The following is a 22,827-nucleotide window of genomic DNA, read 5'->3' on the forward strand; positions in this document are numbered from 1 at the left end:
ATCTGCTGTTTCCCGTACAATTTTTAAATGATTATGTATTTTAATATTTTACTCTACAGATGAATGCGGCACACCAGTACAGTATTCAAAATTACCTTTTTAATATGCGTTGAAAGGACCGGACGGCTTATTAAAATTTTAATTTATTAATGAACTCATGTGAACTATAAAGGTCATTTTGCATTTTTTATAATTCGTCTTCCGACAGGTTGATAAATTAATAATTTGTTTGGGCTGAGAGAGATCAGAATTATACCTACGATTCTTAGTTTGACTGGTTTAGCGGCGCTATATAGCCTTTATTGCAAGACCACCACTCTCATCCAAAATTAATATACCGCCCTCTATAATATAGCCGTATACAATACCGTTACCACCACCCGGATGTCATTGAATAAATAATTAGGCCTATTCACATGCATCTCGCGCGCTTTTGATGACCCATTTGGATAGAATCCAAAAATAATTTCAAATACTTAAACAATTATCCAGGGAGCACACGTTGTTTGTTTGGACAAACATTGACAACACATGATGTTCGTCGCCTACTATACGTACATTGTCATTAATAATAATATAATTTGTATGTAGGGACAGGCCACGCCTCAATCTGACTGTCACCATGGATGTATATAAAAAAATCCTCCATGATCTGACCGCGTAATGAAATTGGTAACATTTACCATGGATTAAAGAATATTCTTTAATCCATGCATTTACTAATGCAATTTTGCGCAAAAAAACCCCAAAAACCGTTCATCACAATCACATGTTAGATATATATATATAGGCCTAGGCCTGTACTTAATTATTATTAAGAACACCCGTTTAGTAGCATTGCATATATAAAGAAATAGACAAACCAACATAAACTATTACTTTATTTTATAATTTTCTATATCAACTGCTAATTAATTAACTATAGTATAACCCGGGCGTGTACTGTTCGACATTGATGTATACTTTATTTACTCAAATCCAATTTTATGAATGACCATTGTTATATTGTTGAGATCATCATGGAAAAATACTACGTTATTGACCCACTCAAGATGATGTGGCATGACACATTCTACAATTAGGGGATATAAATTTTAATAATTTCTACATGTTTCAGTTAATATAATGGATTTCAATAACATATATCTTTAAAAATTAATACTTTACGTATCTACTAAGACTTAATCATTTGATACTCATGTTGATATATTTTCTGGTAAAATATATTAACAACATTAGTGGGTGTGTTCCCTAAATAGAACAATGGACGATTCTAATTTTTAAGTAATCTCGTTGCGAGGGGGCGGCCTCTTTATAGAGAACACGCGCTTCAGTCTTCATTGATGTTCTTTGTTTTCTCCGTGAGCAAACATTTAGGAGTGAAAACGTACGATAACCTTTGTTTTAGGTAACACCACCCTTTTACTCCTGTAATTAACTGCCAAAATTAAACTTGCCGTTTTGTGTGCTAGTCTGATTTATTCTAATATATTATTAGTATAGTTTATTTATTGCATCCATCAAGAAGGAAAAATGGAGAAAGATACAGCGACGAAGTACAGTAAAGTGAGTCGAGAAGAGGACATTCCCCGAATGCCGAATTATGATGCTAGGCCCCCCGTTGTTACCACCGGCTGCGAGGTTGTTGATAGTAAAGGCGGACAGGTCAAGTTGAATGATCGTGGGACTTGGTCTGGAAAACTGGATTTCGTACTTGCCCTAATCGGCTTTTCTGTTGGTCTTGGAAATGTATGGCGGTTTCCGTATCTATGTTACAAAAATGGCGGAGGTAAGCTTCTTTAAAAATATTGAATAAGCCAGCCAGGCTAAAAAAGCCGCCCAAACTATAAATAATTATATTAAAATCAATATTTTGTTTTAGGCCTGCTGAGTTTTAGAGGGGATTTTTACCATGTACAGTATCCTACTACTAGCTTAAGACTACAGTAAGAGTGTATTATATGTGAATGATGAAGTAACAATTACTAACATTTAAATGTTTTCTGTCAGCATTCCAATTTGATTCAAAGATGATGATATCATTTAATTTGTATGTTTAATTAGTGTACTAAAAGACTTAAGAAGATGAGTGAGTGCAACAGTGTACAGTACTATAATAGTTATTAGTAATACATTACAATGTTATCATTTTTATTTAAAACTTGAGATTCTGAATTGTTAACAATAACTGTCTAGGCCTAGGCCTATATTCATTAGAAAATATAGCCTAATTTGAATACTGACAAAATTAATTTCTCCTTACTGTAGTAGTAAATAAAGAATAAGATTCAATTTATTTGTAAACATTTACAGTAAACTTGATACACAAGTTATTGGAAGTCTTTTTGCAACATCTCAACCATGACTTTGATTTTGCCTGGCTTTAAAGCACTTTTTAGATTGTTAATTATTGATTTAAAAGAAAATAGACGCCAGAAACCGATCAAATATTTATGCCTCTATTAGTTTTTACCTTGTGTCCAATACAGGTAGTGTAGTTACGATGGCTTACATGATTACAAGTTCTAAAGAAAAGAGATGACCTTGCTCGATGAATATAAGGCCTGCTTTTCTTTGGTGACCTTTTTTTCCCTGAAAATCGTGGGCTGCAAACAATAGCACAAAATCACCAATACAGTATTATTAAAAACTAGATATTTTAAAATTAATAATAATAATATTGATAAAGCATTTTTTACTGACTTTTTTCTGAAATTCTTGGGCTGCAAACAACACCACAAAATCATCAATAATACTGTTAGTAAAACAAACTACATATTTTAAAAGCGATAATATTGATATTAAATGCATTTTTTACTGACCTTTTTTCTGAAATTCGTGGGCTGAAACTACTGTACAGCACAAAAAATTGATTCATAGTAAAATGAACAATTAAAAACCAGCCTTTTAAAAAAGGTAGTTATATTGGTAATCTCTTGTTTGTTTCCCACACAATTTTCCTCATTTTTAACCCACTTTTTTCTGAAATTTGCAGGCCGTAAACTACAACACAACATCGTAAAATGAACAATTAAAAACTAGCTAAAATTAATTTAGGTTTTATTTGATAATTTACTAAATTTATGAAGTTGAATTTTAGGAAGCAATTACTTCTCTCAGTAATTTGTTTGTTGCAGCTGTTCTTAAATCCATAAAGTGTTGCTCCTTAACTACAATTTTACCGGAAATGTATAGAAAAACAACATACTGTATATTAACTGGTGGTTACTTATTAACTCTGTTGCATTTTTGTTTCCTGTTTAAAAAATATATAGTTAGTACAGTAAAGTATCATAAAAATAATAAAATATCAATATGTTTCAGAACAGAAAACAATATTCCCCAAATTGTTCTATTTTTTAAAGACCCATTCATTCATATTTATTGAAGGAAATTGAAGACCAATATACTGTATGGAGGAAACTGTTCTTTAATAAGAAAATTCGAAATTATAATTGTTACACATTATACATTTTTTCTGTATTAGCTCTGTAAAGTACAATACCTGTAAAAATGGTTGTTCAAGCCACAAAAGAGAAAAAAATAACTATAATTATCCCTTTGAAATGTTGCTTTAGGATACATTTTTACAGTAAAAGCATTTTTGTTTGGATTTTTTCACTTTATCCCAGGCCCTTTCTATGAACAAAGCACACCTCACACCTTTGTTCTCAAGCTTCAATGAATGTATTGTTTTAGGATTAGTCCATGTAATACACATTAATAATAGGACCAAGTAAAAAGCAGTTTTTAGTTTCATGGCAAGAATTTGTTTAATGATGATGATCTGATGATGTGGGGCTTTATAATTGGCTACTGTATATTGTTATAACAACATGAAAATGTGAACAGTTTAAAAGTCCAGTTTCTGTTTACACATCTCAAAACATTTTATGAGTGCGATCATGCAAAGAAAAATATGTGGTGGAGAAACATGAAAAATAATACAGTAAATCGATAAGTTGATAATAAATAGCAAAATATTTGTTTGCAAACCTACCATGAAAATAGTAGGGACAGTTAGGATAGATCATAACATAATGGTATATTACATTAGTCAGGTGCTTTGTTTTAGCACAGTCGCCACAAATTTAGCAAACCCATTTTAGACATTAAATGCGTGTCTATACCACTAGTACTAAATGAATTAGTTTATTTCTTGAAAAGCCTCATTTGAATTGAGCGATTTATCAATAGAATGCTGGTTTAGAAAGTTAGAATAAAAAAGATCCTTTTTAGGAGCTGTGCAAACACCTACAATAATAAGCACACTACATTCAACCAAGCCTAACTCTACACAGTAGCATAATGTATGCACACACCAAATAGCTTTCTGCTATGTACTGTATACACATGAACACAAATACATTTGTATTCAATACATTAAATCAATAGAATAGTTAATCTAGCAAGAACTCTGAAATCCCTAGAGCAAAATAGAACAGTTAAATACTAGGCTGTGTAAAGATATTTTAATAAATTCTATAGTTTAATTATCATCATGTTATTATAGCCCCTCTGTTATATAAGATCGTGTCATTGCACTCAAAAAAGTTCAGCAATCATTAGTTAAAACTGTAGCTATTACAGTACAGTATATAATTTATTAATCTGAATTTGGAGTAGTAGGAAACTTAGTGTTATATTATTGCGTTTTTGGCAAATACCATTTGATGTGTACTGTAGCAATAAAAGTGGTATTGTGTGTAGTATTTGGCTGAATACCATGTTGAAATACCGGTTCTCATCAGATCACCGAAGTTAAGCAACGTTGGGCCTGGTTAGAGCTTGGATAGGAGACCATCTGGGAATATCATTCAGATGTATATATGGAGCTGGGGTCCCATAAGGCATTTAAAATCAGCATTGCTGACTATTATTGCAGCCCCAGCATCTGGTATCTGCCTCAGACGTATTGGCTTATGAATGCCTCTACTCTGGTTAAGGTGAGCACTGGACGAGAGTGCATAGCAAAATACTATATGCAACAAAGTAGGAAATAGCTAAAGTGGTAGTTTAGAACCTTCATTAATTTAGTTCAAACTCAAACTGTTTGGTTTATTACTGCACGTGCAGCAAGTTCTTGCTTTTACAGGCAGCCAGCTGTTTTATTAAATTCTGTTAGTTAGGATATAACTGTACACAAAGAGAATGTGAAACTACTCTATTAGCAGGATTACGCTGTACATTTCTAACAGTAGACAGCCTTATTTGGTTGTGAAGAAACTTTGTTATTTAGAATAGCAGTAACTACATGTTCCAGGAAAGGTTTTGATTACTTTAACATACAGTAGTAATCAGCTTTAGCATTATTTATATATTTATCCATGTTTTTTTTTGTAAGATATATTATTACTGCATTTACAGTAAACATTATAATAATAATAATAAAACTGTATTTATTTACAGTAGTTGATTAGTTTTGTTTAGTGAAGAAATGCATCTTACAGTACAATAATTCTTAAAATATAATTGTGTTATGATATTATATAGTAATGTTTCCAATAAGGATAATTATTTATATGCTGTATTTTGTACAAAATTATTGCATTTGAACTCTAAACTGAAATGTACAGTAAGAGCTTTAAGGAGAATGACCGGGGTTGAACCAATATGCTATCATTGCAAAGCAACCGCAATAGCATCCAAGCCACAGAACCATCTACAGTATTCTGATAACATTATACAAATCCATCGATAATAGGTATTTGTTATCTGTGATTGCGGAAGTGTACACAATTTGTAATCTATTTTCAAATAGTTGCACAAGTCTGTCACAAGTTCCGAGTACATTGTTTATATTGTTTTGTTTGAAAAGCAAGAAGCTAATGTTGTTTTAAGTTGATAGGCAATTATCATTATATTTGTTTATTAGAAGAGAATTCAAGTGGTTTACAAATAAAATTTAGAAGAAAATTAATAAAACTATTTTATTACTATTTTAAAAACCCCAATGATTTGTCATAAAATAAATGTTGAGCATGAACAAGAAGACACATTTTAGAAGACTGGAGAACATCATGCAGGTAAGTATTAAATAGATAATTCATTACAGAGGAAATTGTCCTAATAAAGTTGTTGTACGGTAGACCACTGCTTGTGGAGGCCAATTTACACGACGAGTGGTACAAATATAGAATCTATGTTATTCCTTATGACCAAATTACACACCGCGGAGCGGACGGGCGGTTTTTCCGCTGATTCTACGTCGGACAAGCTACGCGGTTTTTTCCGCTTACCGTTACCGCTCGTCTGTGTAAATTGGCAGACCTTAAATGAGATACTTTCTCATGACATGACCAAGGAGAAATGTTTTAACACTATAGCCAATAACCCCTACTCCTCGATTAAGGGGACATTTTGTTGGGCCCCAAACTGTAAATAAATATTAATTATTTACAGACAGGAAGGGAAAATTTGGTACATAAGTCATAATATTTGTCAACAAAATCCAAGTTCATGGAGGCAATATTATTTTAAATTGATAAGTGCCCTTCAAAATGAGCTGCTGACTATCGCAGTCACCACTCTCAGCGGGTGTGTGACGTAGCCATAGGTCAATATCGAACAAAATAATAATACTAATTCGTTGTTGCTGTCCACTCATGTACAACGGATAGGATTGGATCAACAAACCACACTGAGTCAATAAATCGAATCGAAAGTCCTCGCTGCAAGTCCTTGTTGCAAACGTCTTCCATGTCCTAAAACCATAAGTACTGTACTGTACCTCGGGGCCATTTTTCTTTTATAGATCTAGTATAATACTCCATGGTACTCTGCATAATAGACGCATTTCAGAAAGAAAATCTATGCATGGTCATAACAAGTTTACTTTGTGTTTTAAACACAACTAAAAAAGTATGGCGCGCAGATTAATTATTATCGCCTGAATACACTACTTTGCGTGGGTTTAAGCAGAGCAACGGACCAAATTGCTCTTTGTTGAGTTTGGTTCCAACTATAGAACGCAAAGAGGTGTAAGCGCACGTCACCGCAAGTAGTGTGTGACCAATCACGTCTCGATGGATCACCCGAACTGTCGTTTGTGATTGGTCAACTCACTTGCGCTGCGTCGTCGTTGCGCAATAGATTTATGGCTGAAATGTAATGTGACCTTTGTTTCTACTAAAATACAATGAACCAATCGGGTTGGTTGATGTTGACCTGCCCTGGTTCATACTGCAGCCCTTTTATTTTTCACCTAACACGACGTGATAGGCTGATACGACAAACATGCCATCATAATTATATTTCTTTATAGTTAGATAAGGCATTATATTGCTAGTTATATTGTTATTCCACAAATATTGATCAAGTATCATGTTCCACCACCGTAAACACGGGGACAACAGTGCCATCCTAAATTCCATGTTGGAACTTGTTCAACCGAAACAATGTCAAGTCATGTCCCGTTCCCACGCACAAAATCGGACATATTCGCACTTCGTATGAACATCATCATGTATCTAGCTTTATGAACAATGTACTGTAGATCTATTGGGTGATGCTTTGTGAAGAATTCACGTGTTCGAGACATGTTCTGGTGACGTTTTGAGGTTTTGTTCCGAAAAATTACAAAACTTGAGAAGAAAAGAAACACCATTACCCGTATAATATGATTTTATTACGCTGGTATTTTTAAAAATAATTGTACAATACTATTTATTTTATATCAATCAATAGACATACGAAATCATAACACTGTTGTCTTTTAAATCCTTACAAAACACAAATTCATGTTTGTCTGTCATTGGTAAACAAGCATGAGAAAACAAATCCGGGATTTCAGTCGACCTTCTTATTTCAAAGAATATACCTAAAGAAAATGTGTTTATTATGCAAGCCCATTATGATAAGTTGAAATTGTGGTATTGTGTGACAACTTAAAATTCATCAATTTACCGTGCCGGTTTAAGGTTTCTATTCATCAAGAAAAGAGTGGCTCTGTCCTTTTAAGACTGACCCTTAAAGTTTAAGCTCTGTTCAAATATTAACAATAGCGGCAATGTATTATAAAAGATATTGAAATTTAAGGTAAACAGGCACAGCTTTGTTGAAAACTATAAAAGAATCGGTACTGTCAGTGACGATTTCAGAAAGTTGCTGCAATTTGCCGTGTATACGCTCCCGAGTAAGAGACCGCGACGCGACGATCATAATCATGGATGACATTAAACTTGATGAAAAAACAATTGTTGATAAAGAAGGTGGTGAGACCAATAAGCCCGGTACGGATGATGGACTGAACGAAAGAGGAACATGGTCCGGTAAACTGGACTTTGTCCTTGCTTTGATCGGATTTTCAGTTGGATTAGGAAACGTCTGGAGATTTCCATACCTATGTTACAAAAACGGCGGAGGTAAGAAATGGAATTATTTCGTGATTTTCTTATTCAATCTTTCGGAAAGCATTGACTGTAGTTATAATGTAATGTTAATGTTGATTTATAAAGCGCTTTTACAATCAAACGATTGTCCCAAAGCGCTGAGAGAAGAAACCGAAAGAAATGACAAAGAAAAAAGAACATTTTCTCTCGCGCCATAGAATTTTAGGAGTGACAGAAATTCGTATTGTACTGGTGACTATTTCGAGGATCACTGGAAAAAATCCGCAGGAACGACTTCGTTCACACTTGTTCATTACACATGAATAGTTGCTCTAATCTTCGGAATTTTCTAGATTCTTTTCCATAGCAACTTCTTCAGAATTCGTTCTTCGACGGTTTTTCTGGTTGTTCTCCCCCCCCCCCCCCCCCATTTTTAATTTGGTTGAAATTATAGTCGATTTTTAGAAAGACTGATCATTTTATGGTTTCCCGTTGTAATAGTTGATTTACATGACAAAATTAAAACAGAAGCCAGTGAATTTGATGTACAGATAATCATATTGATAATTACTACAGAATTCTTGATTTCAAAGTTGAAGTTTCGTCCTTTGCGCTATTATTCGCATGTTTAAAAAGCTAGCTATATACGTGTGTGTGCACTGTATGTACTAAGTACGATAGTTTCTCAGAATATATCGGTTGCTAAAATGCAAATGCAACACAAGCCTGCTACCCAAAGGAAACTGAAATAAAGAAATTGGAGACATGTTGGTACTCGCTCATGAGACAGATGACAAGAGGAGGATATAAAATTGTAAAGAAGCGAAGGTTACAGGGGACCAAGAACAATCTACGGAAGATGGAATTTTCAGTCTCCTGTTCTCAAATAAAGATGTTGAAAATACAACTCCACTAAAAGACTATATACATGTTCACTACCTGAAGTACATAGCCCATATCTGCCGAGAACCAAATAACTTAACAAAACGAATGCTCTTTGCACAAGCCCGAAAACCATACTATCGTGACCCCTGGATTAAATTAAGCAATCTCCTTCAGTGCGATCCTAGTCAAGCTAAGAAGCTAACTCAGTCAAGAAAGCCCTTCAACAGTCGGACCCAGCATATTATATTTGGATGCTAGAGAAGACTGCCTCTTGGATGCGACTGGCATCAGTGGGAGGAACGAAACTGTACTGTAAAATGATGTTTGTAAAAATATTGCTGTCGAGAACATTTTCATTCTTTGTGGTCGGCCGCGCCTATCCGGGTTTTTCTTGCGTACATTATACATTTTTTTTCAACTTCCATGTACACAAAGTCCTTGGTTGCAGCTGCTTTAGTTTGTGCATACTTTTGGCTTCATAAACAATTCCGACACATGACATTGTCATTTTATTGTATCTTCGGATTCGGCTGTTTAAAGCCGGATTTATGTTTTTTTTTGTTCCAAATGGGTACCATGACTATTACAGTTTTATCCTTTACTTGAAGGCTAATAAAATCCAGGTTTTTTTTAATGCTGCCGGAATCGACTTGATCCGTAATATATTAATGGTGTAGAATTTATATTCATGAACATTTGATCGCGGCGCAAAGGATTTAAACGATGCAATGCGGCAAGGTTTTAATTAATTAGTTTAGATTGAGCTAAAAAATGCTCAATGTTTTCAAATCATATTTCGATGTCGGGTCAAAGTACGTTCGGGTGCGTTAAACAAAAAAAGGCATTTTTTATCGTATATATCGTGGACTGGTAATTTTTCCCTGAATATATATCGCACCGTACGTAAAAAAATGCGACGGAGGCCCATGAAAATTTAAATTCTAAAATGGGTGTTTGTTCACAGTAACCTGGAAACTCTTAAATCAGTCAAGCGTGACTGATGACGTCACAGGTCTGTGACGACGATCAGTGTACATTATTTAATTACCATACTTTTATTTCACGTGCGCCGGGTGTTTCTTTGTTGAGAAATGAACGAACATTTTTATTGATAATTACTCGTCCCAAAACAATGCTGCGTTAGCATAGGAGCTTTATTGAAGCTCTTTGATGTATTTTTTTTCTATTTATTATCGATTGGATTTAATGGGAAATGTACTAGGGTCTAGGCCTAGCTAGTTAGTATCCAGCCTAGCATACTACACTACCAATATTGTCTGACCTGGCTCTCTCTGGAGAGTGCTGTGGTCCTTTGAAGCCTGGTACTAGGCCTACTTGTTACCCGGCCTAGGCCTAAAGTAAACTATTAGTAATACTGTACTAATAGTACCCTCTAGCCTAGCCCTGTACTACTAGTACCCTAGTATTACTAGTCCTTGTAGGACTTTGGAAATTGAAAACAAATTGTTTTCTTTTCATTTGGCACTGAATGCGTTAAAACCCCCTATAGGGGGTAAATTCTTTCCCACCCTACAAAACCAATATTTAAATTGAACATCCAATATTATGGATATGAATATATAATGTACTGCAGAACTTGTCAATTCATCCTCAGCCCAGTCATAAGAATAGATTAATTTTACTTCCATTTTCCCAATAAAGCAATTCTTTTGTTGTCTAAGAACTCCTACAAACATTGACCATGCTTTATCCATTGAGTACCTTCATGCTTTATCAATGAAATACAGTACTGTATACATACAATAAGCCTATTGTGCCTACTGTAAGCCAAGCCATTTGCAGGCAGCCTTGAACTTGCTATTGTTCTTGTGATGGTGTTTTTCCATCAGTAATAATCATTCGCATTACCACAGCTTGCTAATCCCTGTTTGAATGTGAGGACACTACTATCCACGCCTAATTTTACTGGTATAACTTTACAAATCGGACATATTTGCTTATAATTATCCTACAAAACACTAAAGCCTGTGGTGTTTATATTATATTCTGTATATGCAAAAACAAAATAAAATTAAAAGAAACAGGAACTGATTGATTACAAAGAAATGTATTTATTCAAAATGAGTAACAGGTATGAAAAAAACACTAATCAAAATAATGACATTTATAATAATGTACAATTGATATTTCAAACAGAAATTTAAAAAAAAGAAATGCTCATTAATTTTTAATTTTAAAATTCACTTTAATTAAAACAACAATTAAGTAACATAATTTATGTTTTTAACGATTGGCAATTTGAATAGGATGCTTTTTTAAAAATGGAACTTTTTTGGTATTTAATCTGTATGTGATATTGCGATAACAGCATGTTTTAAATTTTACACTTGTTACCATTATAATTGATTTATTTCATGAACTGTAACAAATAAGTGAGAAAATATAATAAAGTAAACAGTGTTGCAAAATAAGCTAGGGCCTATGTTGATAAATTAGGTTAAAAATAATTCAATTATCGAAATATGTCTGCTCAAACTTAACCTTGCGTTAGGAGTTCCAGTGGTGCTTAAAATAGTTGCCAAGAAGAACTATTGTGTGGCAATTATCATAGTTATGTACCATAGTTATTTACAACAGGATTTTTTTCTTTGTGACTTTCTTTATTCTATAAATCTATATTATATAAAATGTTCTAATATAATGGTATTACAACACAGTATAGTGGATGGATGCACTTGTAGTAGAACTTAATCAATTTACCATGTTTAGGATGCCGTAAGTTCTATGGAATTTTTAAAGGAAGGAAATGAATCCGGATGTGACCCAATAGATGTACTCTTGTCTTTGCTAATCCATGGAATATTCCATATTCTTGATTGCTTCCCTTTTCTTGGCTTGCCTTATTTTCTTATCAAACATAAGAGTAATTTATTAAATTGTGTTCTTAGTAACAGTTTTGCCAGAAGGTTTTTCTTCACTGCAGTTCTCCGAGTCTAAATAATTACCATTAATATTTGTTACAAATTTAATGGAATTTACCTAATGTAAACAATTTAATTAGGATCATAAAATATTAATTTATTTAATATTATAATGGTTTATTCTGTTCCACTTAATCAATGTAGGATATTTAATCTCCAAACACCTTTTTTTAGACCATTTCATTTGTTTTAATTTTTAGGCAGCAGTTTCTAGATAAAAGGTTATGTTTATAGCAATATGACCGAAACAAAAACATTATTATAATTAGTATAAGAGATATGACATTAATATTGCAAAATTATATTATAGAATAGAAACTAAATTTGATGTAGTAGATATGAATTATTGATAGTATTGTTTCAATTGTATTTTTTTTTTAATTCTTCATGCACAGTAAAATCAATACAGTACTTGAGTTGATAGGTACAGTACACTGGCACTCAACTCTTTATTATTATTAATAACTACAATCAACCATGGAGGTAAACCATGGAGAAAGCATATTTTTTTATAATAATAAATAAATGTATAAGTTAATATTATAAATAAATATTTTGATAATTTGTATTTTTCAGGTGCCTTTCTAATACCATACTTCACATGTCTACTGTTTGGTGGTATTCCACTGGTAATCATGGAGGTAGCTATGGGCCAGTATACCTCTCAAGGTGGTATTACATGCTGGGCCATTTGCCCCATTTTCAAAGGTAAGATTGAAGAGAATTATGATCTTGTATGTAGCCACATTTCAAATGGGCTTTTCCAGGCTAGCATTTTACGTATTCAATTTGGGACTTTCCCATTAAGTATTTTAGTATACAGAATAAGTAAGTACTAAATGAACAAGCTTACATTAAATAACATTTTCCATTAGAATAAAATGGGTGTTAATCAATCAAATAGATAAATTGCGTGTTTATGAAGTTTACTTTTGTAGCTAAAGCTCTGTCTACACTATCAAACTTTTATGACAAAAAAATGTGCCCAATAGACATGATGATGTCATATCACTACCATACTTAAGTATATCGCTACCATATTTGGGCACATCACACTTTTTTTGTCAAACTAGTTTGATAGTGTAGACAGAGCTTAAGGGAATTTTGGTTGTTTTGATAAATACAATAGACGGCGGGTTTTAACAAAACCTTCCAAAAGTGATATCATCTCTGGATATCAAGAACATTTTTTACCCATTGTACAATTTGTTTAAACATCTGAATTGTAGAATTCTGCTAATGCTTCTTCAATTCAATAATAAAAGGCTGCGATTGGCTGACGATTGTTATTATATGAAATGTTGTCGCCAGGCTAAATCTTTAGCAAGAATAGCAAAGCATTTTATTGAACCATTATGTCTGAGTATAGTAATTCATAATGGTGACAGAGTGCTGAAATCGGATATTATAATAAAGTAACATTATTTATTCAAGTATATTGTGCGAGCCAATCATATTACAGTGTATGTCTTATCCTTGAGTCACTTAAATATTTTATTCAGTTATATTATTATTATTACATTATATAATATTTTAACCATATTATGTAAGCTAAATATTAAACAGCACATAAAATTTTATTTTGAAAGTGGCTTAATAAGAAACTTTTAATTAAATTTAAATGGTTTAAAAAAAAAAAATTTTTACAATGTGGTTTGTGCCTGAATTTCCTGTCACATTTATTTAATTTCTGCATTAAAGCTGTATTCACACTGAGACCTAATTCGGTATATTGATCGGGATATGTTAGTTTTTTGGTCGTTGTGTTCACACAAACAAAACTGAATTTTAGTCACACCATCAGATTTTTATCCAACCACCGGACAAGAATTTGGGTTCAGTGTGAATGTACATCGGGCTATGTTAATTTTTTGGTCGTTGTGTTCACACAAATGTTTTGAACTGAATTTTAGTTACACCATCAGATTTTTATCTGACCACCGGACAAAAATTTGGTTTCAGTGTAAATGTACAGTAGCTTGGGAGTAGTTCCTCTCTTTTCTTCATAGAATGGTGGTAATAATACTATGTTTTTCTTTTAGGTATTGGAGTTGCAAGTATTGTAATTATTCAATTCCTCAACTACTATTACAACATCATCTTGGCCTGGGCCATATTCTACATGTTTAAGTCGTTTACCCGGGTGTTGCCGTGGTCTCACTGTGACAACTCCTGGAACACGCCTAACTGCGCCAACTTCAGTTTCATCGCTGATGTTCGGAAAGAGAACGGAACGCTTATTGAAATAGATGGTCAGAACTATACCATTATTGATGGCAAAGTAAATGGAACGAAACTGGTGCCAGCGGTCATAGAGTTTTGGGAGTAAGCATTTTTTTTATATTAAAATATTTATTTATATTCATAAAAGTGCCATGATTATCAATGATGCAAAGGTTTATAGTTTATTATATTAATATAATAATATTTTTGATTTTATCACTCACTCACACTTTATTGCTCATGGCGCTGTGGACTTATATTACACTATTAAACCACATACTGTACGTCTCCCGGCCGCCAAGGGTCATGTCAGTGCTGCCAATTCTAGCGCTCATTCTTATGTTCACGACAGTGGCTGTCTGAGCTAGTCATTTTTTTTATTTTGAACCTATCCTTTGGCATCCTGCCCAGCATTTATTGTACTTTGAACATCATACATTGCATACTCTTCATGTTCTTTATTGTTTAAAAATTAATTTTGATAGCAGTGGTCTTTTTGGTAACACAAAAACAATGTCGTTGCCCTGTACGCTTGAAGAAATAATAATTCATCCATCTTTTAATAACATAAGCATCAATTTAGACAATACAATTCTTCCGACTAAAACTCACAGAAGCAACAACAATCAATAGTTTCATTTATCAATGTTGCTACCAACGTCGTCTTTTTGTTGTTGAATTTATAAACAGAAGAAATTTTTCATTGATGATGTCTTCCCATCATGCTGTATTCCCATCATGCATTGCAGTAGGAATTTTCCATCATGCACCAGGTCCATTGATTATTAATGTGCTTGGTTGGATAAACATTTGATTGGTCTATTTACTACATGAAACCCAATTCTCAATTACATTTTCTCCGCCTGAATCAATATGAACATTCATAAATTTGTTTGTGGGTTTTGTTGTTTTTTTGCCGGTAACTTGATATAGCTTAATTTTCTGCTTGTTTCCTTTTCATTATCAGTTATTTCTATTGATGATATTTTGTCCTTTAACATAAAAAAAAAAATTATATTATAATTATTATATTATCATTTTTTACTGATCCACTCTAAATTATTTTATTCATTCTTTGCAGCATTTTACCTCCTACGCAGAAAGCTTGTTAACAGATATAATTATGCGTAGCTCAATAAAGTATCGTTCAGTAATTGCCATGGTATCATGCGGGAATAAATATTCTGCTTTACGTGTACAGCATTCTCTCTTTAACATAAATAACGACTATGGCTACAACTTGTTTGTTATGTAGAATTGTTATTCTAAGTTATTAACTGAATATTAATAATATTAATTATTATAATTTTGATGAAAATGTAAAGAAAGTTGTATTTCATTCATAAGAATATGAATAAACAAATTGAGACTGAAATAATAGTGGAATTCGATTAAAATATATTAGGCTCAACCCATCTGAGACTGAAGAAAAATTCACATGTTCTTTTTACTAATTGTATAATTTCCTTCTTTATCAAGTTTTCATTGTCTTTTGTCAAGGCCAATTTCTAATTTCAATACAGTACTTAATGCCAATGGTGACTCTCTTGTCCTTGCCCTTGATATGGAAGCAATTAAATTTTAAGATGTCCATGGATATCAGTGACCAATAGCAAAGCAAAGAATGTCCATGTGATCAAACACTTAAGCCTGTATAATATATGCAGCTGAAATGGAATTTTTTAATGCATCTGCTTTTATTATCATCAAGCACTGTTATTACAAGAGTTGTATTTATTTTATTAATACAATACTAAATTTAGATGTTCAGTCATAACCAATTTCCAATTGACTGATATAGTAGTAATAGTACTATATCAAAGTTGGTTCTAATTATGAATTTCATAATTATATAGTAAATTATGTATCAATATCTAATCTACAGTACTACTACTACTACTACTAGCCTAGTAAAATGCCTATAGATAAATATCCCTTTTATTTTGCATTGATTTAATAATCAACAAATTTCCTACAGTAATGCCGACTATGTGAGTAAATGTACAGTATCTAGAACCATCTTTAAATTCCAGACAGATGGCACACCTACCATGAGATACAGATTACTTACAGCCATCATTATCATAAGAAGCTTAATACATTAAATTTGCATCTTATTAATATTCATTATCAATTCCCAATATGGTATTCCTTGTGCTAATGAAAGAAAGCCGTTTTGTAGGCTGGTGCTAGATTGCAATTTGTTATTTGTGAAAGCTGTAAAATAGAACATGTGACTGCATACAATTTACATATGATTAATATTTTTGAGAGTAATTGTCCTAATTTGGTATGTTGAAAACAAGAAGCATAATGGTGTGGTTTGAAGAGTATCTAATCTCTGAGTAGGAAGACATGGTGACATTTGTAATTAAATAATTTGCTCTTGACATTTTGTAACTTAATTTGTTATTCATCGCATTATAATTATTTTTCCATGCTAGTTTTATCGCCCTTAATCCCGAGTACTGTATGGCATTTAGGATCAAGTTTCTAAATGTCTTTGTGGACTATTAAAATGAGTACTTATATAGCTTGTGGGCAAGCAAAATAACCTGTACTGTTTAACCCCTACATCCACCCACTGTACAGTACATTCTGTGCCTAGTATTACTACAGTCAACTATCCCAATGCTAAACACCAAATATGTCTGGTTTTCCTGAAAGTCTGGTATCCAGAATGTGTTTCCAACGGTACAAATTTAGGACCTTTTGGACCTCAAGAAGGTCTGATATTAGGAGAGTTTACAGTTTTCAAAGAGTCGACTGTATGAAATAGTGTAGTATTTTCTGTATTACTATAGTCACTGTATTTTACTATATTAGTACAGTACTGTAGTACCTGTCCTTCAATTGGAATTGAATGAATGTTCTTTCATAATATCTTGTTTCTTAAATGGAGTCCATACTGCATACTACATATTCTATTTCCATTCAAAAATAACATCAACACTTACATTACATTCTTTTGCTCAATACTGATGTAAAACAACAAGAAAGTGCATTGGACTGACTGAATGACATCATCACAATTGGCATTTGATATTTCTCTTTAGGCAAATTCCTCAAATTCCTTGCACATTTTTAGCATCTTGACATTTGCTGGTATTAGTCAGAATACACCAAGCATTCCCTAAATAAAAATAAACCCATTGACTTCCTCTTTAGCCATTTTCTGAATATCTCTTACAGCTGCAAGTAAGCGGAAACGTCACCCAAACAAAAAAAAAATTCATGTATCTATACGTTGTCCGTTAGATTTGTATATTATTACTCTACTGTATTTATTAACTAGTAGGTTCTAATCTAATCAGACCTGAAAATTGATGTTAATAATAGCATAACTGCTTATCAATTTATCAATTTTCTTCTAGTAGAAAACACAGTTTTCTTATGCTTTTTTTGCTGAACAATATGCAATGCATAGCTAAAATACTACTATACACTGTCACTATACTTATTATTATTATTATTATTATTTTCTTTTAATATTTAAATAAATGTTTATAGAGTTTCTCTATGCCTGTAAATTTATACATGATTCAACATAATTAACTTTATCTTCCACATTGCGTACCACTGCGACTACATTTCTTTGTTGAGTTCTAGCATAAATTGGGCGTGGCTCTTTTTGTTGTGAATTTATTACTACTGTATACCACATGACTATTATGTAAATTAGTATATTACTCATTAATGATTTTTTAAATTATTTTTTTGTAGGCGTAAGGTTTTAAAGATTCACTTATCGGATGGATTTGATGATCTCGGAGGAATGAATTGGGAGATGGTAGGATGTCTTTTCCTCGCTTGGGTAATCATCTATTTCTGTATCTGGAAGGGGGTCAAGAGTACTGGAAAGGTAAACCATTTGTCTCCCATCAACTAATTATAATTACATCGCTACATCTCAGTTTCAGTTGTGCATTGTTGCCGTCAATCTGTCCTTTAAAAAAAAACACCTCAAAATTTGTTCAGTTTCTGAGAATATGTAATAGATTTTTAATTTGGTATGGAGAAAAAAAAAATCCTTTAATATACTTATTAAACAAATATCAAAGGATCGGTTGAACCTTTCTAATCTGTCACATCAAGCAAACAGAAAAAAAAAGAATTAAACCAAATTATTTTATACCAAAGATATTTAAAAACTTTATTTACAAAAGGAAGGAAGAAAGAAATGAAAATGAATGAATTTACAACTTTGGTTTCAAAAATAATAAACAAAATGAAGAATATAATGATGTGATTGGTTAAGATTGTTAAACTTTGCCCAATTGAAAAGTTGTATTGAGATGAGTATAATAATTCTTAACTAAAATGTACATTTGCATTATTATGTCTCTATTCTTATTTATTCTATTACTACCTTCCTAGGGTTTATATCAGAGCAACTTTTTTTTATATGCATACTCCTCCAAATTTTGTTTGTTTATTTATTTTTTCTGTTTGTTGTGAGGTAATTTGTTTATCAAACATGTATTTGGTGGTTGGGTTTGATTTTAGGTCTTTATTGATGGAAAATTTAGGGAGAATTAATAATATATACAATAGAAGATAGGCATTAGGTAATTAATATTTGGTTGTCACTTCTTCAGATGTATTATGTGCACTGTATCTTCATTCTAAAAGACGTTTAAATATTTAACGATCATCAAACAACTTAAACATTTTTTTATAAAAAATAACATTGAACAATAACAACAGAACTTAGGAAGTCAAACAGTTAGCCAGAAGTCATCATGCTTGTTTTATATAAAGGAATGATGAATATAAATTTTGGGTTTACTAAACTTTTTTTTAAAGTACTGCATCTAAAACTAATAAGTTAACATAAAACTGTACTTGACTAATCATGCTTGCTATAAATATAGCATGTTAATCTTGGATGGGTCAATTAATTAAAGAGATGAAAGTTAGTACCTCAGATGGGACCAAAATGTAAGTACAGCCGTCTGTTCCAAAGAGATGGAAGGGTGAGAACTAGAATAATTAGTTTCTTTTTTAGGGGACATGAACATTTATTTAGGTTAAAGAATTAATATTTATTATTATTTAATTAAATATTGTTGTAAGATTAGTTTCAGGTTTTATAGGTACTCTATAGGATTGGAACATTCCTCTTTCTGCCATCTCAGCCATTAATAACATTGCTTGATGCGGATAACCAAAAAGGATTTAGCTTAGTTGTTACAATTTTATTAATCCTAAGTAGTTTCTAGTCTAGATTGGAGGGTGACGATGAATAGAGTCGTAAGAGATTAGTTGGAGAAGATGCCCTGATTAGCTTTTAAATAGTTTCTATGATTCAAGACTGCTGAGGAACACATGCTGAAAAGAAGCTGTTGTTGAGGAGTCCTGCAAGTACATTGTTGGAAAACATCGCCTACTCGCATTGAAGATGCCAGCTGCTGACCAAGGATCTTTAAGAAGAATTATGTAGAGGTCTTATGCAGATGATGGCTTCTTCTTTGTTTTCTTGAAGGTCTTCCTGATTGCATCGAAAAGAGCTGACGCAGCAAGAAAGGAAGCAGACGAACGTTAGCAGAGTTTAATGATCATTAGCTACAAACAATCACAAGTAGTTAGTGTTTCGAACATAGATGACCGTTACTGGTTTTATTAAAAATAGATAAGACGTTTATTTTCTGAAGAAATATTTTTTTGGGCTCTTCTTAATTTGTCTTTATTTGTTTATTTATTTATTCAGTGTAGGGTTTTTTTTTTCTCTTTTTCACATTTTGGAGGAGTGTGTGTTATCTAGCTCTGATTTTACGTACTGATTTACTTAGCTACACAGGTGTTCCACTGATTTACTTAGGCTACACAGGTGTCTGGCAGAGGAGGTACAAGTATGTGCATTAAGTGCACAATACAGTGCCAGAATGGCAATGTTCTTCTAGACCATCTCATCTGGATTCTATGCTGTTTCTAACGGTAAGTGACTTTTTTCATAAAGCAGTTTACCTTACAGAACCACACAGAGGACAGCTTTCTATTTTATATAGGTCTGGCAACAATCTACAGTACCACACCCACCGACGACCACCAGACCAGCGGTATCAGTGTTTACGTTGTTTTAAATCTAACCACATAACGATAACCTATAAAAAAAGTAATTAATAATACTAAGATCATTTTCAGTTAAAATCATCGGTGTGCAGATAGGCTTGCTGGATGACCGTAGCAGTGTATATGTCCGAGTACATTCTATTTCACAGCTTACGACCTTTGACTCTGCTTATGACTGAACCAATGGTTATAGAGGAACGGCTAAACTTCACATTCTACTTTCAACAGAACCGAGTTTGTGTTAAATTGTGTTACATTCATTCAAAAGACTTTGTAAGACGCTTCTCAATTGAGTATATTCCTATAAATCTTCCTATCCCTTTATTTTTCTTGTGTATCAAGATATTAGTAACATTTTACATGTTTGGGCACTCACCAATTTCTCTGTTATTTTACAGCAAAATTATCTGGCGCGATTTTGTACGCTTTGGTAGTAATGTGGTGCGCAGGTAAAGTGGGCATTGGTCGTGTCTGTCAACGAAATTTGAGGGATGGCGCGATCACTTCTAGAAGTTTTAGTTATTAACCAGAGATGGACGAATAACTGGTAAAATCGTTAAAATAGCATTTAGTAGTGTATTGCAAGAATGGTCGACAGTTTGATGTGGAAGGATATAGTTTGCTTGCAGACTGATGTCAATGCGTGAGAACATATGTAACAGCCTGGTTGAATTGGAACGAAGAATTGTCTATGGCAAAACTAATTTGATGATTTAAACAAGAGTAACCAACCAGAAAAGAAGACACTGTTGTAAAATAGGCTAGCCAAATCATAGTAAAATTCGCTTTAGCCAGACCAAAGTCTAAACCAGACCAAAAAACATGACCTGGCCGGACTAAAAGCTTACGAGATTGAAAGTCTAAGCAGACCAAAATACTTGACCTGGCCGGACTGACAGCCTAGCCAGATCGAAAGCTGACCTGACCAGACTAAAAACAAAATAGCCGGACCAACAACCAATTCGTTTAAAAAAAAAGATTGGTAGGAAGCATTCTGGTGGTCAAGTTCATCTTCCGGATAAGATATCAAAACATAATTTCCAGATACCATCGCTAGATGTGTCATCGTACTAGAAAAACAGATTTTGGATGTGACTCGACGGTTTTGACTGTAGAACGTATACGTAGACTGTGGGTGTATACAAAAAGCATACATTATATTCACTGGCTATGAATGTCTATGAATATTATTAATGATAATTGCTTATTTATTTATCCATGCTATATATTTTATATATTTAATTTGCATGGAGATGAAGTCCAGTGGTATAAAATATATTCATATTATGGTGATTTTCATCAGTGGTGATTTAATACAGTAACCATGTGATATGCTAATAGGATTTACGACGCGTTTGTCGTATATATCCTAATTAAGTGCACCGATTTGCATGTTTCAATCTAATTCTCAATACAAATTTAAAGTTGTTTTATTTAATTGTATTCACTAAGCTTCTTATTTTTAGGTCATCAATTCTTCTCATGTCATTTTATTTATTTTAAGTTTTGCCGTCGATTATGAGCGTTTTATTAACTTGAGTTTCTGTTACCACTTTCAGGTGGTGTACTTTACCGCGACATTTCCATACGTGCTGCTCACCATCTTGATGATCCGTGCCGTCACGCTTGAAGGGGCCAAAGATGGGTTGATATTCTACCTGAAGCCGAACACCACCAAGCTGGCTGAATCGGAGGTTAGTATTTACTCTAGTATTCTATCAGGCATTTTGTTTTGTGACCACTCACCCACCACATTCCTAAAAAGACCTACAGCACCCCAAAAAAAAATTGCACACAATGCAAAAAGACAAGGCTATTCAAGGCTATTATTTCTATGTTGCGCATACTCAATTGCATTTTCTTTGAATTTTTTCCAAAATTGTAATTTTTTACAGTGTAATGTTTCCTACAAACAGGATATGTGTTCGTTATAACCGATACTCCGTGGCTTCAATGTCGCGGCATGGTTTTCCTGCTTTATTAAATTTTAATCGCATCTTAGAAATGTCTGTCTCTTCATACAGGATTCTTCTGTTCACATAAGTTATATATTTTTAAATACACCATTATGGCCTACTGTTGGCATGTGGCCTATTTTTACTAATTTGTGCTGGTATTATTAATTTGAAACAAGGATGTAAACAAAGAAATTGAATTAACCTTCGATTTTTATATGATTTTGAGAAAAATTAAACGGCAATTTTGTATCACGATGCTACTTGCGGTTTTGAAATGTGTCAATTTAATTTTCATTCTTGGATTTAGGTCAATAAAACCGCTCCAGTCCAGCTCAGCCCATTTATCGTCTATAGTGATAACATAGTCTTGTTTCCCATATACAGTAAAACCCTTAAGGAGAACCAAGTAATGTCTTT

The 22,827-nt window shown here is 33.0% G+C and overlaps 1 protein-coding gene and 1 long non-coding RNA gene across 4 annotated transcripts in view; one reads left to right on the forward strand and one right to left on the reverse strand.

Moving 5' to 3' along the window:
• Positions 1–22,827, reverse strand: part of LOC144852571 (uncharacterized) — a 121,177-nt gene that overhangs the window by 66,666 nt on the left and 31,684 nt on the right. The window lies entirely within an intron of this gene.
• The window catches only part of LOC144852540 (sodium- and chloride-dependent GABA transporter 2-like), a 37,039-nt gene continuing 15,552 nt past the window's right edge, over positions 1,341–22,827 (forward strand). Inside the window, exons 1-5 of one of the 3 annotated variants that reach the window (XM_078710417.1) lie at positions 1,341–1,789; positions 12,734–12,865; positions 14,200–14,482; positions 18,104–18,242; positions 22,012–22,146. In XM_078710417.1, the coding sequence (XP_078566543.1) occupies positions 1,534–1,789; positions 12,734–12,865; positions 14,200–14,482; positions 18,104–18,242; positions 22,012–22,146 (945 nt within the window). In that variant the 5' untranslated portion in view covers positions 1,341–1,533. Of the gene's footprint in view, positions 1,790–7,988; positions 8,364–12,733; positions 12,866–14,199; positions 14,483–18,103; positions 18,243–22,011; positions 22,147–22,827 lie in introns of those variants that run through there. The other 2 variants (XM_078710418.1, XM_078710419.1) reach the window with 2 other exon arrangements.

The sequence above is a fragment of the Antedon bifida genome, chromosome 9, assembly GCF_963402885.1.
Source record: "Antedon bifida chromosome 9, ecAntBifi1.1, whole genome shotgun sequence".
Lineage (NCBI taxonomy): Eukaryota > Metazoa > Echinodermata > Crinoidea > Comatulida > Antedonidae > Antedon > Antedon bifida.